The sequence below is a fragment of the Chelmon rostratus genome, chromosome 10 (assembly GCF_017976325.1).
Source record: "Chelmon rostratus isolate fCheRos1 chromosome 10, fCheRos1.pri, whole genome shotgun sequence".
NCBI classification, from domain to species: domain Eukaryota; kingdom Metazoa; phylum Chordata; class Actinopteri; order Chaetodontiformes; family Chaetodontidae; genus Chelmon; species Chelmon rostratus.
In genome coordinates this window covers 25,849,261-25,870,491 of record NC_055667.1, presented here as the reverse complement: position 1 = coordinate 25,870,491, position 21,231 = coordinate 25,849,261, and the positions used below count along the sequence as shown (strand labels likewise).

The window sequence follows — 21,231 nt, the reverse complement described above, 5'->3', positions numbered from 1 at the left end:
ACACAGTTTGTTGTTATTTTGGTGGAATTAAATGTTTCCATGTTGGGGGTAACTGCCAAATCTCATGAAATTAAAAAAAATCCAAACAAAGTGTGTCTTCTCTTGCTTCGTGGAGCTCAAATCCAAGAACAACGCTGGAGGAAACTCTGCTGAACGGAGACATTGAAGGTGCTTTTATGAACATGTGGCTCAACATCTGCAACATGAAGGCGTAACACCCTGAGCCCCCTGCTTGTTTTCTAAGATGGGCACGGAAGTATTTACTTTTAGGCTTTTTGTGATTAGAGTATTGAATTCATTCAGTATAATATTTGTATTTAGACTTCTTCTGTGTGTGATTACACACACACACACACACACACACATACACACTCATATTTTTTCATTGTTTAATGAAAATAGTGCTTTTATTATTCAGGTTGACGGCTGACTGAACGCGCCAGTAAAAGGCGTTTTTTTTTCTCATAAATACAAGAAGGACTCAAATAGACACCGAGTATTTTACTTGAAACTTTTTCAGAGTTCAAAATGTTTTTGCTGCATGCAGAAATGTGCTTTCGTTTTGTTGTTTTCATGAATGCAACATGTTTCTTTATACGTAGCATAAATGCAAAAAGGAAAAAACAACCTTATATGCAGCGTTGTTTCATTTTAAATGTTAAAAGGGTTTTGCAGCTCCCAGTGTTTACTGTGGGAAGCGGGTCTGCGTGACTCTTTGAGTGGTAAAGGTTGCAGACTCCTCTTCTACAGTCAGTAACTCGTAGTGGGACACACAAAGTAAAAGTGAAAACATTTGATTTCAGGATTCATGCGCAGGTCTTCGATCTGCCCCGACCTGTTTTAGAAAGATAAGGGTCCGTGTCTCATTACGTTTGAAGAATCGTATTTACAGGAACTGCGCTTTGAAAGCCAAACAGGAAGAGTTTGGTTTCATGTGACGCTCAGATGCAAGAAGCTGCAGCTCGCAGCAGCTGCAAACTTTGCTCCAAACATGAGGATGAACATCTTTCCAAAGTTTGCTCTCAAACAGTTCAGCACCTACATCTCAATCATTGTGATCTTTGTTCACAACGTCGTGCTTGAGAAGGATCTGAAGTGCAGCTGTGAGCAGCAAGCTCTTCACTGCAGCTGCTACATGTTTCTGCCGTTTTTTACTCTGCTAATTCTACAGCTGTGGATGGACAAGTCTTTTCAGAGAGGACTGAAGTACGGCTGCACGTTTTTCTGCACGCTATGTTACGACGTGCTGAAGGCAGCTTTGGTCAGCACAATGTGGGTTTCCTCCGTGCTCATCGATGGAGACTGGTACCTCTGCTGTCAGAACAACCATTCTGACAAACAGGCCAAGTTAGCCTGCAAGGACGAGAAAAACATCACACTGGAGGAGAAGGCGCTCATAGCCGAACTGAAGAACACGTCTTTGGTGAGTTTTTCTGTGTAGTGTGGTCGAGATCCACCACATCCCCTCTGAACACGGTCCCGCCGAGCTGGAATGTGTTTATCTGTTAATGATCTACAATAAGAGCAGTAAAGGTTGTTTTCTGAAGATGACCTGATAATTCAATGAAAACGGTTATTGAGGTAAGAAGATTGGACCAGCTCGCTCAGTCAGTGTGTAGTGTGTAGAACAGGACTGTGACTTCTCATTGGTAGATCATATGTGGGTACTAATTTGTGATGCCTCTCCTTCAGGTCATCGGCCTCATTTTGCTCCTCATTGTAACCTTGGTGGCCGCCTCGTTGTCGCCACTCATTCGATCTAAGTACTGCAAATGTTTCAGAGGAGAAAATCTGTATTTCAAACTGATTTCGGAGGTGGAGGAAACCGAGCTGACGGAAGTTTTGCAAGCAGCGGCAAAAGAAAGTTTGAGTCGTGGAATCAAGGCCAAGTTTGATGCAGGAAAGTGGAAGGAATCCTTCAATGTCGCTGGACAGCTGATCAATGACAAGGCTGCACCTGTACATCCCAAACAGGTAAAAATCAACACCTGTTGGCTCCATGTTGAGCTCCACGGTCCAGACCGAGACTGTATTCACACGCTCATGTTCCCCAGAGGGTGAATCCCACTGAGGTTTGTGGCTTTTCATCAGCTCCATTGTGAAGTTAACATTTTTTGGATAATTAGACTTGGTTGATGATGAACGCCATCACAGCATCACATGTTAACATATCAGTTCAATTTTAAAAATTCTAAAATTTTATATTTGTTCTTCAGATCAATGTATAATAACAATTTTAGAAGAGTGTTTCAAAGACTTTGTTGACTGTTAAGAGAAATAGAAAAGCCAGAATTAGAGAATTGGCCTCAACTTCCGTTTGACAGCTGTACATCTCGCCCTTCATCGCACCTGCTTTTACATCCTGTTTACTGACAGTCGGCCGCTTACACAGTCAGCTACCGTACGAGGGTAACGCTGCTTTTTTCTCCTACTGAATGCACTTTGTCATTTTCATCTGGGTTTTTTTCTCATCAGTCCGCAGCTACAGACCGAACGGCCACAAGTACAACAGCAGACACAGCTGGAGCAGCAGCAGCAGCAGCAGCAGCAGCAGCATCATCATCATCAGCAGCAGCAGCAGCAGCAGCATCATCATCATCATCAGCAGCAGCATTTGAGGTCTGAGTAAGAATAAAAATCTGATAATTCAGCAGCATTGTCTTCATCAGCACTGTTTCCTGCAGCTCCAGACAGAGCCCAAACTGTCAGAGTAGATCACATGTTGTCATGCAGTATTAGTTTGACAGTATTAGAGTATTTATAGATAACTCTCAATACTGCAGTCCATTTGTTTCATGGAGGGCAGAAACAGAACACAGGAGATAAACAGAAAGAAGGGATAAATAATGTAACTGCAGCATCATATCTAATCATTCACGTCTTTTCAATTCTTTTCATTTCTTCTTTCTGAATATGGAAAATTCACTGATCGTGTGAACCTGCAGGCGCCCATTGAACTTCAGGAGAGGAGCACACAGGTGAATATATTCAGATCATCTTATTTTATCCTAATCTAATCCATCCATTCATCAACCAAACTGTGGTCCATATCATGTTTATCAGTTCCATTTTTGATTGGAAAAAATCAACGACAGAGCAGATGATGCTGTCTGCTGACAGCCACTCACCTGGGCAGCAACTGCAGAACTAGATGCACTTTGCATTATTACATGATATTTACAATAATAGTAATTACAATGATAATAACAATAAACATCTTGTAAATCAGTTGCGGATGCTCACCTTTCGTCACCATAGACCAGATGTGGTCTGCGCAGCGGCCACTAGAGGTCACTGCAGCATCATTCCACTCTCATGCATTCAGCAGCCTTTACCAGGAGTGAGGCCTGCATATGAACCACCATGATGAGCTATCGCACTTGATCGTGAACCCTCCTTACAATTTGCTGTGTATCCACATCGAGGTCAGTTGTGTCCCAGCTCACGGTGGCTTTGACTTGAGTAAAACCTGAGGAAATGTTTTGTTACACTTTCATTTTAAAATTGCAGTTATTAAAACCTGTTGTTCATGATTCAGTGATAAGATAAGACTTTATTTGACAGGGCCCGGAGGCGCGAGGTTTCAGGACTCAAAAGCAAGACTCAGACACAATCAGCAAAGTTACAAAATAAAGAAGTAATTTATTAACAAAAAGCGCTCAGGATAAATAACAACAGCACATACAACGTATGGCAACAAAGTACAAACAAAGGATGCTAGGGATAATTTAGAATGCAAAAATCAAAACTCAAAGAGGCTCAAATATTTATGAAACAAAGTAACAAATGAATCAAGACTAGACTAGAAAAATACTCAATCAACAATGACTTACTTACAAACAAAATACAAGGCACGAACAGGAATGCAAGGATCACGAGAGCTAGATAAATCAAGGCTTGATACAAGGACATGGCACGAGACAATCTGGCACAGGACAAAGGGAGACGCGGACTATATATACATGAGGTAACAATGAACAGGTGGAGACAATTAGGGCGGGGTAGACAATCAGACAGGCGGGAAGCACACCGGGAAGTCAAGGGCCTGAAACGAGAGGAGAGTTAGGTTTCACAATAAAACAGGAAGTGTAAGACAAGACATGACGCTCGTGAACAAAAACACTTAACAGATCTGACGAGACATGACAGTACAAATAATTGACATGGGAAGACAGCGTACCCACCAATATCAACCACATCTGTCTACTGAGAACTGATGCTACTGGCTCATGTGTTGGTAAAATTCCTGATGATTGGTGTGTTATTACTGTCAACGTCACCGATTGGACAAATGTTACATCACTTAATCATGTACATTTAGATGTTTACTGGTACTGTGGAAATAACTTATTGTCCTAATTGGACAGGTAAATGCACCATCCTGTCACTAATCGCTCCAGCCAAGATAATTAAAGCCTCAGCTTCAGATATAATCTCATGGCAGTCCATCACCTATCATGACTTTCTAAATTCCCACAGGTTTAAACGTAGCTCATTTGATTTATATCAGAACTGCAACTGGAGTCCCCAGAGGTGTACCTGATGAATATAAACTGGTTGATGAAGTTGCTGCAGGGTTTGAGACATCCCTGTTATGGTGGGTCACTATAAACAAAAATATGGACAGAATTAACTACATTCATTTTAATGTTCAAAGGCTCAATAAAATGACTAGATGCCATAGCGGGACTACAATAACAATTGGCTGCTACTTCCCTGATGAATGGCCCTTGATTTCGTCCAAGCTGAAAGAGGTAGTGTGTGTGCCTGTGAATATTCTCATTCATCCAGGTCATTGTAAGACAGACTTGATAGGACAGCTCTAGTCCTAGGACTAGAACACATGAACTGATGAAGCCTGCTCGGATGAGAGGCGAATCGTCTTCTAAGACAAACTGACCAAGTCCAGTTTGAATGCCCTGAAGCGTAGTGTGTGTGCTGTTTTCCCAAGATTGCTGTGCATTCATCGCTAATAACACAGCCCCAGATGGCTCCATAACTTGAGCCCTCTCTGGCCCTAAAACTATGTCTGAAGAGTTAGCAGAACACTCGGGGATAGACAATCCACAAAGACAGAATCTTTGGTAAGTGGAAAACATTGATTAAGTCTGTGTTTCTTTCACTGGTTGTAGCAGTGACTTTGTTAACCTTATGTGGACGTTGCTGCAGCCATGCCTCAGGCACCTCTGTCTAAAGTGTATTACCACAGCCATTAATGATAAATTCCCCACTCTACCTAGCATGCAGGTGAAGCTGATCCACTGGTCTCCACCGAGCTCGGGAAGGAAGAGAAAGCTTAAAAGGATGTTGACGACGACCGCTGTTTATACTCCTGAACCCCTATAGATACACTGATTTTGCTAAAGTTACCACATACCCACATATAGCAGCGCTTACACGTAGAGGCTTGAGACTCATAGTTTTCTCTTATGATTATTGTGCTCATCGCAGACATGTTATCAGTAGAGTTATGGAAGGTTGCACTCTCCTGGGAAAGAAGTTCTGTTCCCAGCACCATGATGGCTACTCCTGATATGAATTGTTTAGCTTTTGCTTTTAAACATTATGATTGTTTCTGTTGCTCTGTTTACTATTTCCACATGCAGGTGCACTTCTTCACTGAACTCATGGTATTTACTGTATGCACACAGTTTAGTTTGATAAGCAGGCCTCTAATCGGTCATGTTAGGTTCGTTGCAATAGATACACGCCTCAATGACAACATTCACTCGTCTTTTATATCACTTTTCAGTAATTTCACATGAACAGTGGCTGGCCTGTTCATGTCAGAAATAACTGGCCAATGAGACTCGGCCTGTGCAGGTCCAACCTCTGTACAGGGCAGTCCCTGCCCAAGAAGATAACTGTGAACCCCACCCGGAAATCGGTGCTCCTTCTGACAGAGATCCTGCGAGAGCTCTGTCACTCTCAGCCCAGCGCTGCCTTACTTTACCTGTGACCTAAATAAATTCTACATCTTTGATCTGAAGATGTCTTCGGCTTGTTCTTGGTCTTCCGACTAAAGAATCGGGTTAACACAGGTAAATCTGTTCTGTGTGACAGGACTAAAGCCTTTGGACCGAATATAAACTCTACTCATTCTGTCATCTGTTCTCTGTCAGATGTCCGACTGAAGTTGTGTCTTTCTAACAGAGGGAGATGCTTTTACAGACAACTTAGCACGACAGCGACACCCAGGACAGGACGGTCGAAACCAAAAGCTCTGTGACGACTTGTCGTGATAAAAAGGTTCTTGATTCTTTTCTTTTTTTTTAACCAGTGTAGCAGTGGACTCAAACCTTTCAGAACTGCTCATTTTGTGATGAGCTTTTAAAAACATAGAGCACACCTCGTGAAATTGTCTTTCTTACTTACTAATCATTATTTTTATTATGTCTTTAAATCATTAAATTCTATGATTGTTTCAAACTGCATTCATTGCTCGTCTTATTACTGTACCATGAAACCACCATGAAGAGAAAATGGTGTGAGACACCAGCCGTCAGTCTCTGTCTCACACCTAATGCCAGCCAAACAAGAACAGGAAGTCACAAAGCCACTCCACAATAAAAGACACGGTTCCATGTTAAATAAGCCTTCGTCTTTTCTCCACAGCCTCCACAGAGAGCTCAAACCGTAAGGCTGAATAAATCACAAGGAACTGTCACTTAATTATAAGGAAACTGCTTGTGATGGTTGGTGTATTTGCGGTGTGGAATGTGAATGTGCTTACAGGAACAGGAAATCCATTTTCCTGTCAGAATATTTTTAGCCGGTTTGAGCTGCAGCTCTCATCAGATTCCAAACGTCCACCACGATGAAGGACTACCTGACCAACTTTCCCTTTGCAAAACTCAGCATCTACGCCACTGTCATTGTGATCTTCACTTACAATGTTTTGCTTGAGAGAGACTTTGCATGCACTTGCAAGCCAAACACCACCGAGTGCAGTTTACACATGGGTCTGCCGTTTTTCATCATCTTCGTCCTGATCCTCTGGATGGACAGGAAGTTTCAGAGAACCTGGAGGTTTACGTGTACCTGTCGGTGTTCTGCATCTCAGCCTGTGAGGTTGTGTGAACAGCGACGTTGCGGCACCTTTTCTTTGGTTTTACTTCGTCATGTGATGAAGGCACTTTTAGTCGGCCTGCTGTGGGTTTCCTCGGTGTTAATTGATGGGCACTGGTACATTTGCTGTAAGCATGATCGCTCTGAAAAACAGGCGCAGTTAGCCTGCAAAGACAAGACAGAGATCACAGGAGAGGAACAAACTATCATCGCTGGACTGAAAAGCTTTTCAAAGGTCAGTCATTTCTGTCTTTATACACATCTTGTCAGCCTGTTCAGTTCTAATCATAGTTCACTGTGGTCTTATTCTGCAGCCTGTGTGTCATCATGAAATCACCGCACTTCTGTGAACAGAGCCATCTCTCATGCTTCTTTTTCAGATCACTGGCTTCTTCATGCTCTTCTGTATCATTGTTCTTGCAGCCCTGATGTCGTTGTTTGGGTGGAGGAAATGCTGTGAGGGAAAATCAAGTTGTTGTGACAGAAAAGTTTTCTATGACAAACTGATTTTGGAAGAAGAGGGAGATGTTCTGGAGGAGATTTTGAGGATGGCAGCGAAACAACAATTGAAAGCAGGAATTCTGGAAGAAATACAAAAATGTGAGGAGTGGAGCAGTTGTTTCGATGTTGCTGAAAGGCTGATCAACAACAGTCGTCCAGAAGCACCATTAGCTAGTACGGACCACCAAGACGGAATCTCAACAACAACAACAACAACAGGAGCAGCAGCAGCAGCAGCAGCAGGAGCATCATCAGCAGGAGCAACAGCTCACGCAGGTCTGGTCTAGCTGGCTCATTATCTCTATCAGCACAGTTCCCAACAGTTTCAGAAGAACAAAGATCATAGCAGCTTCATTTGTAGAATACTTGTTACAAGGTGGGCAGTTAAACAAGGGAAAAACAAAACGAGGGAATTAATAATGGAACAGAAACATTCATTGTAAACGTTTGTCACTTCAACTATTTCTATTTTTTCTTTCTAAAGATGAAAATTTCACTGATGAAGGAAACGAACTTCAGACAGCCAAGGTAAACACATCCACATCTGCGTATACAAAGGTGAACAGAGCAAACACGGGCCCGTCCACAGGAAGTCTAATCGGTTTCCTCTGAGAACAAACACAGTCCAGCAGCAGCACAGGCTGCAGCCTCTAACACTCTAACCTTCATGAGGAGGATTCACTGCTGGACTGTTGGCTTAGACTGCATGACTCGTAGCTGGGTGTACCTAATAAACTGGCAAATGAGTGTGTGTGTAGTTTAAGAAATCAATCAGGACAGACGCTTAAAGAGTGATTCAATTAATAAATTTGAAAAAGTGCACAATTGAAAGGTTGAGCAATATGAGGAGATTTGGTGATTAGACTCCATCGTGACGGGTTAGTGATGCTATGAGCTGAACAGGGATGCAATCACAGCAACAGTGACAGTGCTTATAATAGACATTTAACTATATATAGTACATATACATATCCCTGTAAGGCCCAAATACCCCCAAAGTTTGCAGGTTGTGTGAGTTCATGGCCTGATGGCCGGACATATAGACACATTTACCATCCAATAACATTGCAGGGTTAAACAATGGGATCCACTGACTATGTAGAATGGTCAGTGGGTCAAAAACAGTTGCCAATTTTTATGTTAGTATAGCTCCTCACTATTCTCATCCTCCTTGACCTGAGCGCAGCATTTGATACCATCTGTCACAACACTCTACTGAACAGGTTATCTTCCATCGGCATTACTCACACCCCACTTCACTGGTTCACATCCTATCTCTCAGATCGCACACAGTTTATTCAACTGAAATCTTTCCGGTCCAACCTTTCCTTCGTCAGTACAGGTGTGCCCCAGGGCTCTATACTGGGGCCCCTGCTCTTCATTATCTACCTCCTCCCCCTTGGCAATATCTTCCGAAAACATAACATTCATTTCCACTGCTACGCGGATGACACCCAGCTCTACCTCTCAAGCAAACCTTCTTCCACTCTCCCACCCTCCTCCTTTACTGACTGCATTACTGAAATAAAAACCTGGCTCACCTCAAATTTCCTCCAATTAAACAGTGACAAAACTGAGGTTCTCCTCATCGGCACTAAATCAACACTATCCAAAACACACAGCTTTTCTATTCAAATTGACAACTCCTCTATCTCCCCCTCCCCACAGGTTAAGAGTCTGGGTGTCATCCTCAACAGTTCCCTGTCTTTCAAATCGCACATCAATAATGTTATCCGGTCTACTTACTTCCACCTACGCAACATTAATTGCCTTCGCCCCTCCCTCACCCCCCATACCACTGCCATCCTTGTCCATAGCCTTGTCCCTTCTCGTCTGGATTACTGTAATTCCCTTCTATTCGGTCTTCCTGTCAAGTCACTTCACAAACTTCAACTGGTTAAGAATTCAGCTGCCCGCATCATCACCAGAACCCCCTCCACCAACCACATCACTCCTGTCCTTCAGCAGCTCCACTGGCTCCCCATCAAATTTCGCATTGATTTCAAAATCCTCCTGGTAACATTCAAGGCCATTCATAACCTCGCCCCTCCTTACCTGTCAGCTCTCCTCCACGTCCACACCCCCTCTCGCTTCCTCAGATCTTCCTCTACTATCAACTTGTCTGTCCCCTCCGCCCGTCTCACCACAATGGGGAGCAGAGCATTCAGCCGCTCTGCTCCCCGGCTCTGGAACTCATTACCACCCGAAATTAAAAACATTGATTCATTTTCCCGTTTTAAATCCACACTCAAAACTCACCTGTTCAGACTTGCTTATCCCACATGAGGTCAAATGGTCAGTCTGATTTTACACTTATTTGTTTTATCACTTGATTATTCTATTTTATTGTGTTTTATCGTATTGTTGTTTGTTATTTCTCGTGATGTACAGTGTCCTTGAGTGTCCTGAAAGGCGCTTTTAACAAATAAAATGTATTATTATTATTATTAAAACTGATGTTGCAATTTTGCAACAGTGGGCCTTACAGGGATATATATATACATATATGATATATTTATGTATGTGATATATGTACCTTGTAGTAGCTGATATATAAAAGTGTGCATAATACAACACTATGGATCTAATAATAATGGTAGTATAACAAATATTAATAGCAGTTGCAGTGGATGTCGGGCAGATCCAGGGCAAGCCCGAGCCAGCCCAAAGTGTAAACTTTATCAAAAAGGAAAGTTTTAAGCCTGCTCTTTCATGTAGAGAGGGTGTCTGCCTCCTGGACGACGACTGGAAGATGGTTCCAGGAGAGGAGTTTAATAGCTGAAGGCTCTGGCTCCCATTCTGGTTTTAGAGACTTTAGGAACCACCAGTAAGCCTGCATTCTGGGATCGCAGTGTTGTTGTTGTACTGGGGTAATAGGGTACTATGAGCTCTTTAAGATATGATGGCGCTTTACCAGGTAAAGAGAAGTATTTTAAATTCTATTCAGGATTTTACAGGGAGCCAGTGCAGCGCAGCTAATATCGAAGAAATATGATCTCTTTTCCTTGTTTTTGTCAGAACAGTAAGGAATTACAGTAGTCCAGCCTGGAAGTAACAAATGCTTGGACTAGTTTTTCTGCCTCATTTTGAGACAGGAAGTGCCTGATTTTTACAATGTTGTGGAGGTGAAAAAAGTCCTTGAAATTAGTTTGACGTGGTAGTTAAAGGACATATCCTGATCAAAGATGACTCCCAAACCCCTTACAGTGTCACTGGAGGCCAGCGCAATGCCATCCGTAGTTGCTATATCATCAGATAGAGTTTCTAAGGTGTTTAGGCCAAAATACTATTACTTCAGTTTTGTCTGAATTCAGTAACAAAAAGTTGCAGGTCATCCAGGTCTTTATGTCCTTGAGACACGCTTGGAGTTTAAATCAGCACTGATGTTCTGCTCGCTGTCCATAGGTTTGTATGTTCGATTACATCAGCACACTTAAGGACGAGATAGGAAATATCACACAATGGAACACAAAACAATTCTGTTTCCAAGTTTTCTCCTCCCAGAGAGCTCAAACCGTAAGGCTGAATAAATCACATGGAACTACCACTTAACGATCAGGAAGCTGTTTGTGATGGTTGGTGTAATTGCAGTGCGGAATGTGAATGTGCTTTCAGAAACAGGAAATCCATTTTCCTGTTGGAATATTTTTTGCCGGTTTAAGTTGCAGCTCTCATCCGATTCCAAATGTCCACCAAGATGAAGGACTACCTGACAAATGTTCCCATTGCAAAACTTAGTTTAGACAATTGATTGGTTTCTTCTGGCTTCATTGATAAATATAGCAGGGTATCATCGCAATGGACTAACCCTGATAGAAACTCAGGGACATTCAGGGTTGATTAATAGCCTTGAGTCAAAAATGGTTGCACCTCCACCTCCTGGCCGCTGCCTCGAGGAATGTGATTGTTAATATGACACGGAGGAGTAGCTTCATTTAGGCTAACATATTCATTATGACACAGCCAGGTTAGTCAGCCAATACATGTCTGTTGAACTGTACACTGAAAAGAACTGCTACAGTTTAAGTAACTAGCTAATGTGCTAATCAATGTCTCATACATGAACATGAACAGTCAAATCAGGCTTTGTCCATCATCCATATTTATAAAATCAGTGTCTGTTTGGATCTTATTAAACAAAGTATTGAGCAGTTTCCAGTAAAAGAAGTCATTTTCTGTATCAAACAGCACATTGAATCTGATTGTCTTCTTAGTACACTAATAACTAATTAATACACTAATGAACCCTCCAGTTTTTCAACAATGAGTGGTGAGCTGGCGGATCTCAGCTGGGCACATGAGGAGCTTTGCTTGTGGATAAATTATATAGCAGCATAATCATCTTTTGTCTTCTTTGTATGTAACATCAGTACTCAGGCTCAGTAGGGCGGTTTTCAGCTGCGTATGCTGCAGCTTTATGCCGGCGTACGTGTGAAGGAGGGTCAGTCTGTGTGTACCCGGGTGCCACACCTCAGTACTTGTGATTTGAGTGTGGCAGGAACACAGTGCAGCAAATGTAAACAGAAGTGAAGAGCACCGCCCTGCGTCCCTGCACTGTATCCTGGCAGAGCTGAGTCCATAAGACTCCCGAATCCAGAGTCCAGAAGCCGTCTGACAAGAAAGAACAATGACTCAGTGTTCATTACAAATGTTACTGTCCTAATATTCAGCTACAGTCCTGATCCAGCAACATGACACTGGAGGGCAATGGAAACAGATTCAGTGAAGAACGAGAACATCAGATCTGTGTGGAGGATGAGGAGGCTCTAACCTTCCTTCCTCACATGAAACTGACATGTTTGATTTTTTTCTATCGTCTGACCTTCAACAGGAGTTTTTCCAATTACACCCCTGGGAGGATTTCATGGGACTGCCTGGAGAATCAGATCCACTCGCTGTTCGTCTCGACGAGGACTGTTAACGTTCACACAGTCAGCAACGTTTACTTCAGCAGATTCAATAAGTTAAAATTGGCGAAATGAAATAATTTTTTCCACTAATCAGTCGACTCTTGATGTGAAACTGGACTTTGACACTGAAACACTGAAGTCAGGCTGAAGCTCAACCACCATCAACATCTGAGGCTCAATAAGGCAAAGTGGAGCTTTCACCTAAATGTAGGAAGCAGAATAGAAAAATACAAAATAAAAGTCGACTATATATATGTACATTTTATACAAATAACTATAAAAAATATATAAGGCCACAAAAGAACTATAAAAAATATTGACATAAAAAATATATGACCAGAAAATTCAGAGTTTCACGGTTTTAACAGAAATTGCACACGGTGGATACAGACAAATGAAGTCCAGTGTTTACTCTATTGCACATTAATAAATATGTTTGTGCCACAGTAGAATAAAAGTGTGTTTGCATAGGATTATTTATTATAGGAATTATGAATCTGTTTGATCAACAGAGACAAGTTCAAAACTGTCAGAATTTCTTTGCATCAGGACAAACGTTGTCCATCTGGCCGCTCGACGGTTTTGCTTGTTTTAAGTCATATTTCTCCCATATGATTTACTTTTTCGTCTTTTTTTTTTTTTGCTGCAGTGATGTTCACCGTCTTTGTTTAGCGTGTTAGCATGCTAACATTAGTCCTGCTGAGGCTGATGGGAATGTCATCAGTTCTGCAGGTATCAAAAGCTGGCCAGATGATGGCGCTAGAAGTGAAGTAAGAATGAAATTCATGTCAGTCCATCTCAAAGTTATTGAGATATTTCATTCATAAAGTGTGGTGAGAACTAACACGTCACTACCACACATTTCTAATACGGATCTCTTCATGTTTCTCTTAAATTTGGTTCTTGGAGAAAACGACCGATGTGTTCACAGAGTAACAATCCACACTCTGCTCTAAATGACCCCCAGCGTACTCAGCATGGGAATGACTTGTGAGGGACGCAATTAAAACATGTACAGCAACAAATTCATTATTATTAATTTCCCGTAGCTTCGATGAACCGAATCTTTGTAATCATGTATTCATATATTTTTTCTCATTTTCACACTCACAAATGTAAAGAATAAACAAAACTTCTCTAAACTTTAAAGAACCGTTTTCTTCTGTGTCCGACTCTCTGAGCAGCTTTGGTGGAAAATAACTGAACATTTCTCCAGTTCAGGTTAGAAGCTCCGCCTCTTCAGAGGAGCGCCATCGGTTTTCATTCTTCACACATTCAGGAGCCTCGAAGTGAGAAAGCCTGACTGCACAGGGCCCCAATGAAGGGAGGGCCCTCGAAAAGCCCCGAGTGAAAAGTTAGTTTTAGTTTGCATTTTTTATTTCGAAGTAAACTGACTGAATAAATTGGTTGAGACGCTGAACTTTGTATAAAAACATGTATGACACTTCACAGTGATGGTTTCAGTCCTGGATAGATCTCCTGCCTTCCTACCCTTACAGGCATCATGAGGCACAGCTTCCCTGTACCAATATGGCGGCCGCGTTGATGCATCACTTCAGTGAGCAGCAGCGGGATGGACTGAACTAGCTAACTGTATATAAATGCTGCTCGAACACTGATGCTTCAGCACTGAGACACAGAATCAGAGCTCACTCACAGGAGATGTGATCAGTACTTTCGGACACTTGTTTAACGGATCTGAATACTTCCTCCAGCACCTTATCACTTCCTTACTTCCTCTTTGCCAGCTTGTGCTGCTTGTGTCTGGTCACGTCTTCCTGTTGATTGACTGCGTTTCTCTTTCTCTTGTGTCTTGAAGCTCAGATGAACTTTCAGTACCTCTTTCGCTGATCTCACACTTGCTCGTCATTCATTCGTTTCAGACTGATGCTTTTTCTCTCAGGATTTCTTCCATTGCATTTTTACTCAACTGTCTCTGATATGAAGTCGCTTGTTAACGACAACAGAGCTGCCACTTAGTGCAAAGACTGGGGGTACAACCACGGCTGTAATGAAGTAGTGCAGGACAACCTGCTGTCAGTTATTTCTATTTTTAACACTGTGGATTGAAGCTGCAGGGTCAGCAGCTAAAAGAGGAAGAGTGTGATTTCGTGTTGAATATCTTTCGCAGGCTCAGCCTCCGGTTCATAGCACATCAGAACTTCTGTGAAGATGAAGGCCGTCGCCGTGCCGCTGCAGCAGCTCATCAGTAAAGTCAAAGACAACGCCAACGCTTTTGTCTTCAGCGTTCTGGTTGTCTCTTATCAAGCTTTAGAGGCAGAGTTCCCATGCTCCTGTAAACCACAGCCCGGCTACTGCAGCGCATACATGATCATGCCGTGTCTCATCATAGCCGTCTTAATGCTCTCGACGGACTTACCGTTCCAGAGAGCGTGGCGATACACCAGGTCCAAGGGCTCGTGTCACTTCGGCTGCGTTTTGTTCCGTCGCTCGGTCAAAGCTGTCTGCATCGGCCTGCTGTGGGTCGGATCTGTGCTGATCCAGGCAGACTGGTTTGTTTGCTGTAACAATCAGAATCCCAGACAGGTGGCAGAGCTGCAATGTCAAACCAAGACGGACGTCACAGCTGCAGGTACAGCCGTGGTGACCATCGCCGAGATGAAAATGGTCTCGCGGGTGAGTGTTTTCATGTCACAGAGGACATCTGCTGACATTTCTCTCAGATCTTAATACTTTCAGTTGAAGTGTATAGAAATGATGTGTTTTCTGACCTTAACGCTGAGACAACACTACCTGCTTCTGCTTTCAGATGATTGGCATGTCTTTACTCTTTGCGGTGTTTTTCACCGCGGCCTTCTTGCTCTCGACGTGGACGGTCTACGCTGACGTCTGCTGTCCAAAATGCTGCAGGAGAGACGTCCAAGTGCACGAGCTGATTCTGGAGGTCGGGGAAGATGTCGTGGAAAGGGTCATGAAAGAGGAACAGCACAGCAAGTTGTCTGAAAGCATGAAGGGGTACATCGCTCAAGGAAAGTGGGTGAATTGTTTGGACGTTGTTGAGGAGCTCATTGACACGATAGGAGGAGAAAAGGTAACTGTTTCAGGTGAACAGTCGCTGTTTTTATTCTGTGCTTCACTACAGTCCAGAGCTGTGGCATCTGGCCACAGCCTCTGATTGTTCAGTTCAATCAAACGACTACAAAGGTTGTGTCTCACCTCTTTCAGGAAACTACACCTGCTGAGGTGCTCAGAGCGTTTCAGGTCGGTCATCTCTTTGCAGTCTGTAGCCACAGATTGAATAAGCAGCTATGAATGCTACCGTATGTTATCCGAGGCCACCTCTGCAGCTCGTCCTCACATCTCTCAGCAGAAGAAAACAGGAAGCTGACGATCAATAAAAACACAAGCGATGGTCACGACACCGAAGCTTCTGAGAGTCAGTGTGTGCAGCTCCTCTGGGTTTTAAATGACCAGCAGAGATAAAACTGTTTGAAGCTGTGCTGTTTAGAATGAGATACTCATTAGTTTGCAGTGGATCAAACTTGTTTTTCTGGCAAGGTGACAGCATGTGTGGATCAGATCCAGATCCAGACGTGGGAAGCAGACTGTGAGTCTATAACACGGAAACATCCGAAACGACACAGTAATAAGCAGAACTGTGAACAGGTATCGAGACCAGACTCGTTTTCCTCTGCTGTGACTGACAGACATGTAGTCTGTACAGCGGCCACTAGAGGTCGCTGCTGCAACAGTTTTTACTGCATCCTGTCACACTGAAACTGTCCTGCAGCACTGATGTCCACAGATGTTTCTGAGTGTTCTGTTTCAACACTCTCTACATGTCTCTGATGGCTGGATTTTTTTGTTACTTTCCACATCAAAAGCTGTATATTGTAAAAAAACAAAACAAAACAAAACAAAAACAGCTGTTTTTCACAATTTGTTTTTTCTTACACAATTTCTCTTTTTGATTTATTTTCTCTCAGAAAGAGGACCACCATGAGGACAAAAAGAGCCAGCAGAATGAAGAAGAGGACAGTGTTTGACAAGACGAGTTCATCAGTGTTTCACCAAACGTATAAGCAGCTTTAATCTGATCGTTGAATGCAACATCTGACCAACCCAATGTGTCCGAACTGCTCACATTTAAGTCCAGTGATGCTGACTCAGTTTTCTCTCCTGGAACGATTCCATTTTCCACTTTTATTTGAATTCAATGGAAGTATTAAAAAGAGAGTTTTGAAAAGTTATGAATCTATAAATCTCTCAGTTGATAGATGTTTTTCGTCTAAGCCTAAAATAAAATGTCAGAAAATAGTGAAACATTCCCATCATGTTCCCCCACAAGTTGGTGATCTTAAAAACTGCTTGTTTTGTTGGACATAACTGAAAAACTGATTGAAAAAATAATGTGAATTATTGAAACTGTTCTTGTTATTTTTTAATTTTCTATCAGTTGACTATTTGATCAATCAAACAAATCTGGTCCTCTTAGTTCTAGTAACGGGAAACACAACCTCAGAGCCATCCAGCACCTTTGTGATGAACCGCAGAGCAAGAAAGTATTCAGAGCCTTTACTTGAAGGTCCAGTGTGCAGGATTTAGTGACATCTAGTGGTGAAAGTGTAGATTACAACGAACTGAACACCCCTCATCTCATTATACACTAACAAAAATATAGCTGTGAATATTATATTACATTTCTGCCAATAGATCCCCTGATGCCTTCAGACTGGAGCTTTAAAATGGAAATGGATGACATGGAAATACTCAAAAAGAGATCGATACTTGAGTAAATCCTCGCAGTTATGTTCCACAACTGATGCATTATTCCTCCACATTTTTACAACTTTCTCCATCAACAAAGAATCCAGAATTCACACCTGCTGCACTGACGGTTCCTGCAGTCCCGCATTTTGAGCAGGTGGTTTGAATTTTTTTTTTAAACAAATCCATTTTTATTTGAAAAAGCATGTGATACTTAGAAATCACGTGAACATAATGTGAACAAACGTCTCATGTGATTTGAAGATCCACTAATTTCATTTCAAGTTCATTAATCCTGCTGCACCATTCTCAAGCAGCTGCCGCCAAAAAAGAGAAAAAAACTCAGGTCATGGAGCGACGGGAAGAGGAAGAGTTTTTACAGACTGCAGTGACTCTGACGGCTGCTTGGAGCTGTGACGTCATGTTCAGCCTCCAGCCAGCAGTGAATGCTAACCGCTAACTGCTAACAGGTCTGTCACAGGCTGATAGCTCCTCTTCCTTCTTCCTCACTGCTGCTCTGGCTGATGTTCCTTCATCACCATGAACACACACACTGTCGTTTATTCTGACTCACCCCCACACACAAAAGGTTGTATTATGGTTTGTAATAATAACACTATTTACTATAGCCTCAACATAACCTGGTCTCTATGGCAACCATAGAGATCATTACCGTATGATTGGTTCCGACAGAAAATTAGCTAACAAACTTTATCGGACGTGTTTTTCACTCGCTCGTCTCATTTTGATGTCTGTTCACTAGTTTAGTGAAGGAACACTCTGACCCATGCAGGGGACATTAGCCAATCAGGTGAGAGCCACTAACTGATAAGTCGGGTCGTGTGCAGCAGGTGACAGCACACTCCGCCAGCTCAATTTTAAATCCTAAATTACAAACCAGCTTGTCTCTTTTCCGGTTTCCAGTTAATGTTATAACTATGATTTGGATTGAACCCCACATCGTTCCAGGCGCTGTGTCATCGGCGTGTGAGTGAGCGTCTATCTCGCCACCCCTGGAGGAGCTTTTTCCTCCTTTTTTGACCTTTTCTGCACAAATGTTGCTGCATGTAAACAGTGAAGCCGCTGGCTGCTGTAAATCTGAGCAAAACAGTCTTCATGTGTGGTTTGTTCAGTAAGTTATTTGCTCATTTACGATCGAACTGTAATGTCATGTTCAAACTTCATTCCAGGACGAATATATTACAAGATTAAAAGCATAGAATATACTGTTTGTGAGGAATGGTACTCATACTGTACGTACAGTGATGAAAGCAATGCATGCAGTATAATACATATTTCAAAGAGGCTGAAATACGACAGTATACAGTGTGAGGACGGTGGATAATCATGCACTTATTAAATACTTGCAACTCTAAAAGAAAACAGAGTAAAATCACTTCACTCTCATTCATTTTGCTTTTATATCACTCTGTCATGATATTCAACATCATCACTCTTTCTGTTATCTCTTTTCTTCTTCTTCTCCTTCCTCTCTAACTTCCTGTGAGCTCACAGCCGCCAACCGCTCTTCCTCTTTTCTGTGTCCCCTTTCTTCCTCTCATTTCATTCAGTGACCACACACCACAGTAGAAACGCTGCCTGTGTCATTAGCCAATGAATTAAAGTATTTCAGCAGTGAATTGTTCTCCATTGCAGCATTGAATTAGCATAGAAACTAATGAAAGAACTTCACAGGGAGCCTCTGAAGTGAACAGCGCTGCGTCTGCTGTACTTCAGACTTCTCACTCTAATTCATTCAGTCATTCTGCCGTTATTGTTCATAAGGGAAATTTGGTTTGCAGACAGCCTTTAGAGATAAACCACACACAACGTACATAATATCATGGTGGAGAAGAACAGACAGGGGATAAAAAGTCAAAATAGAAAGTAGTTACAGACACACAAGAGGCTGCATCATTTCATGTGCAAACGATGCAGACTAATTGCAGTGGGGATAAACGAGTCCCTGCTCCTGTTACTGAACAACCTGCAGCTTTTCAGTCCTCACAGAGGAAGATTACCTCGAGTGAATCAAGGCTGTAACGAAGACAGTGATGTAGGAGCTCACGGAGGCTGAAGATGTTAAAGCAGTGAATACAAGTGAGGGAACTCCAAGTTCTGCTCCAGATGTAGGAAAACCTGACTCACAAATTAAGAAATATTCCAGTCTTTGAGTGTGTTTACTCAACATTGTGTTGTGCATTATGTCTAAACTGGGATAGTAACACACTTAAAGATATTAAAAGTCGCCATCGCAGATTAATGTTGCATTTAGTGTCGGAAGAACAAGAAGAAGAGGAAAACTTTGTAATCACATCATTTAAAACAGCCGAAATTAGTCATTTTGCAGCATTACTTGTGTCTTTCCACTGACTGCACTAACAGTTCAGCTTCATGAGCAGAAATTACAGCTGAATCGATGACATAGAAGAGAAAGCATGGTGACGTAGGTTCACGCTGCTCTGCTACTTACACAGAACCGTAGTTTTTTGTGTGCTGAAAATTAATCATTGTTAATAGTGCTGCAGTCAATGCTTACTCATCTCGCTAACCTCCAAGAACATGATTCACTTTTAGCAACATTAGCCAGCAATCTTATTCTAGCTGTTTGTAACCAGCATAACAAAGCCAGCTCCTTCTAGCATCACAAAGTGAGCCGTTTGTAGCTAGCATCACAAAGTGAGCCATTTGTAGCTAGCATCACAAAGAGAGCTCCTTGTAGCTAGCATTATCACACAAGCTTCTTGTAGCTAGCATCACAAAGTGAGCTCCTTGTAGCTAGCATCACAAAGCAACTTCTTGTAGCTAGCATCACAAAGTGAGCTCCTTGTAGCTAGCATCACAAAGCGAGCTCCTTGTAGCTAGCATCACAAAGCGAGCTCCTTGTAGCTAGCATCACAAATTGCGCTCCTTGTAGCTGGCATCACAAAGCGAGCTCCTTGTAGCTAGCATCACAAAGTGCGCTCCTTGTAGCTAGCATCACAAAGCAACTTCTTGTAGCTAGCATCACAAAGCAACTTTTTGTAGCTAGCATCACAAAGCAACTTCTTGTAGCTAGCATCACAAAGTGCACTCCTTGTAGCTAGCATCACAAAGCAACTTCTTGTAGCTAGCATCACAAAGCGAGCTCCTTGTAGCTAGCATCACAAAGCAACTTTTTGTAGCTAGCATCACAAAACAGGCTCCTTGTAGCTAGCACAGTAAAGCCACAAACAGCTGGAATATCACTGGATGTTTTGTTTAAAGGTTAGTATGAAAACTTGACTCTAGAACTAAATATGACAAACTCGTTGTGATACAGAAACATAACGACAAATGTTAAACACGTTAAATCTGATGTTCGAGACTCATGACATAGTGTCCCTGTGGTGTCCTGACCCGCCCTGATCCTTCCTGTTGTCACTTTCTTTAATCCTCCATGTTGTTTTTCTGTCGTGCTTCTTCTTAGTGCGATGTGTCACTTTGATGGCCAAAAACAACAAGCAGCCTTAAACATATTACATTGTGTTGTTTAAATTTCCTGACTGCAAACGCTGAAGACAGCGAGATCGACACAAGGCCACGAGAACAACAACACGGTGAGTCAACAGCAGCAAACAGGCCCGAGCACCAACCGCAGCTTTGAACGAACCCCTAAAAGATCCCCCACGGTGTGATTATCCTCCCATCTCATTTTATTTCTGCGGTGACTGCTAATAACACTAGCACGTTAGCTTTCCAGACTGTGTCCCAGTAGGACTGTACGCTGCTGCTGTTCATCTGACAGCTGGAGAGAAAAAGAGGTGGAAAATCAGTTTATACAGCCCCACTGTGAAACACTGCTGATGGCCTAATACACACACACACACACACACACACACACAATAAATACACAGATACACGATGTTGAAGCCTGTGGCGTGCAGTCTAAAGGGGACCCATAACCTTGGATGAGGGGAATAGAAAGTGTATGTGTGCGCTAAAAAGTGTGTGTGTGTGTGTGTGTGTGTGTGGTAATGAGAGAGTGGGTGGGTGCAGAAAAGGA

The 21,231-nt window shown here is 42.4% G+C and overlaps 2 protein-coding genes across 6 annotated transcripts; both read left to right on the top strand.

Moving 5' to 3' along the window:
* Positions 1-909: 909 nt before the first annotated feature.
* Positions 910-6,424, top strand: LOC121612393. 2 transcript variants are annotated; one of them, XR_006007142.1, is made up of 6 exons: positions 910-1,423; positions 1,693-1,974; positions 2,476-2,619; positions 2,946-2,978; positions 5,241-6,041; positions 6,154-6,424. XR_006007142.1 is itself a non-coding variant. In XM_041945261.1 (5 exons), the coding sequence occupies exons 1-5, from the start codon at positions 992-994 to the stop codon at positions 5,298-5,300; spliced, it is 951 nt and encodes a 316-aa protein (XP_041801195.1). In that variant the 5' UTR covers positions 910-991; the 3' UTR covers positions 5,301-6,424. The 2 variants fall into 2 exon arrangements, 1 of the variants encoding a protein (XP_041801195.1); XM_041945261.1 differs by having other exon boundaries at positions 5,241-6,424.
* LOC121612392 lies at positions 6,120-16,690 on the top strand. 4 transcript variants are annotated; one of them, XM_041945258.1, is made up of 8 exons: positions 6,120-6,249; positions 6,616-7,303; positions 7,449-7,845; positions 8,054-8,097; positions 12,401-15,116; positions 15,250-15,531; positions 15,666-15,701; positions 16,427-16,690. In XM_041945258.1, exons 5-8 carry the CDS (start codon positions 14,652-14,654, stop codon positions 16,484-16,486), a joined length of 843 nt encoding a protein of 280 aa, XP_041801192.1. In that variant the 5' UTR covers positions 6,120-6,249; positions 6,616-7,303; positions 7,449-7,845; positions 8,054-8,097; positions 12,401-14,651; the 3' UTR covers positions 16,487-16,690. The 4 variants fall into 4 exon arrangements, with proteins under 4 accessions (XP_041801192.1, XP_041801194.1, XP_041801191.1 ...); XM_041945260.1 differs by lacking the exon at positions 15,666-15,701; XM_041945257.1 differs by lacking the exons at positions 15,250-15,531; positions 15,666-15,701; positions 16,427-16,690 and having other exon boundaries at positions 12,401-14,621.
* Positions 16,691-21,231: the final 4,541 nt, after the last annotated feature.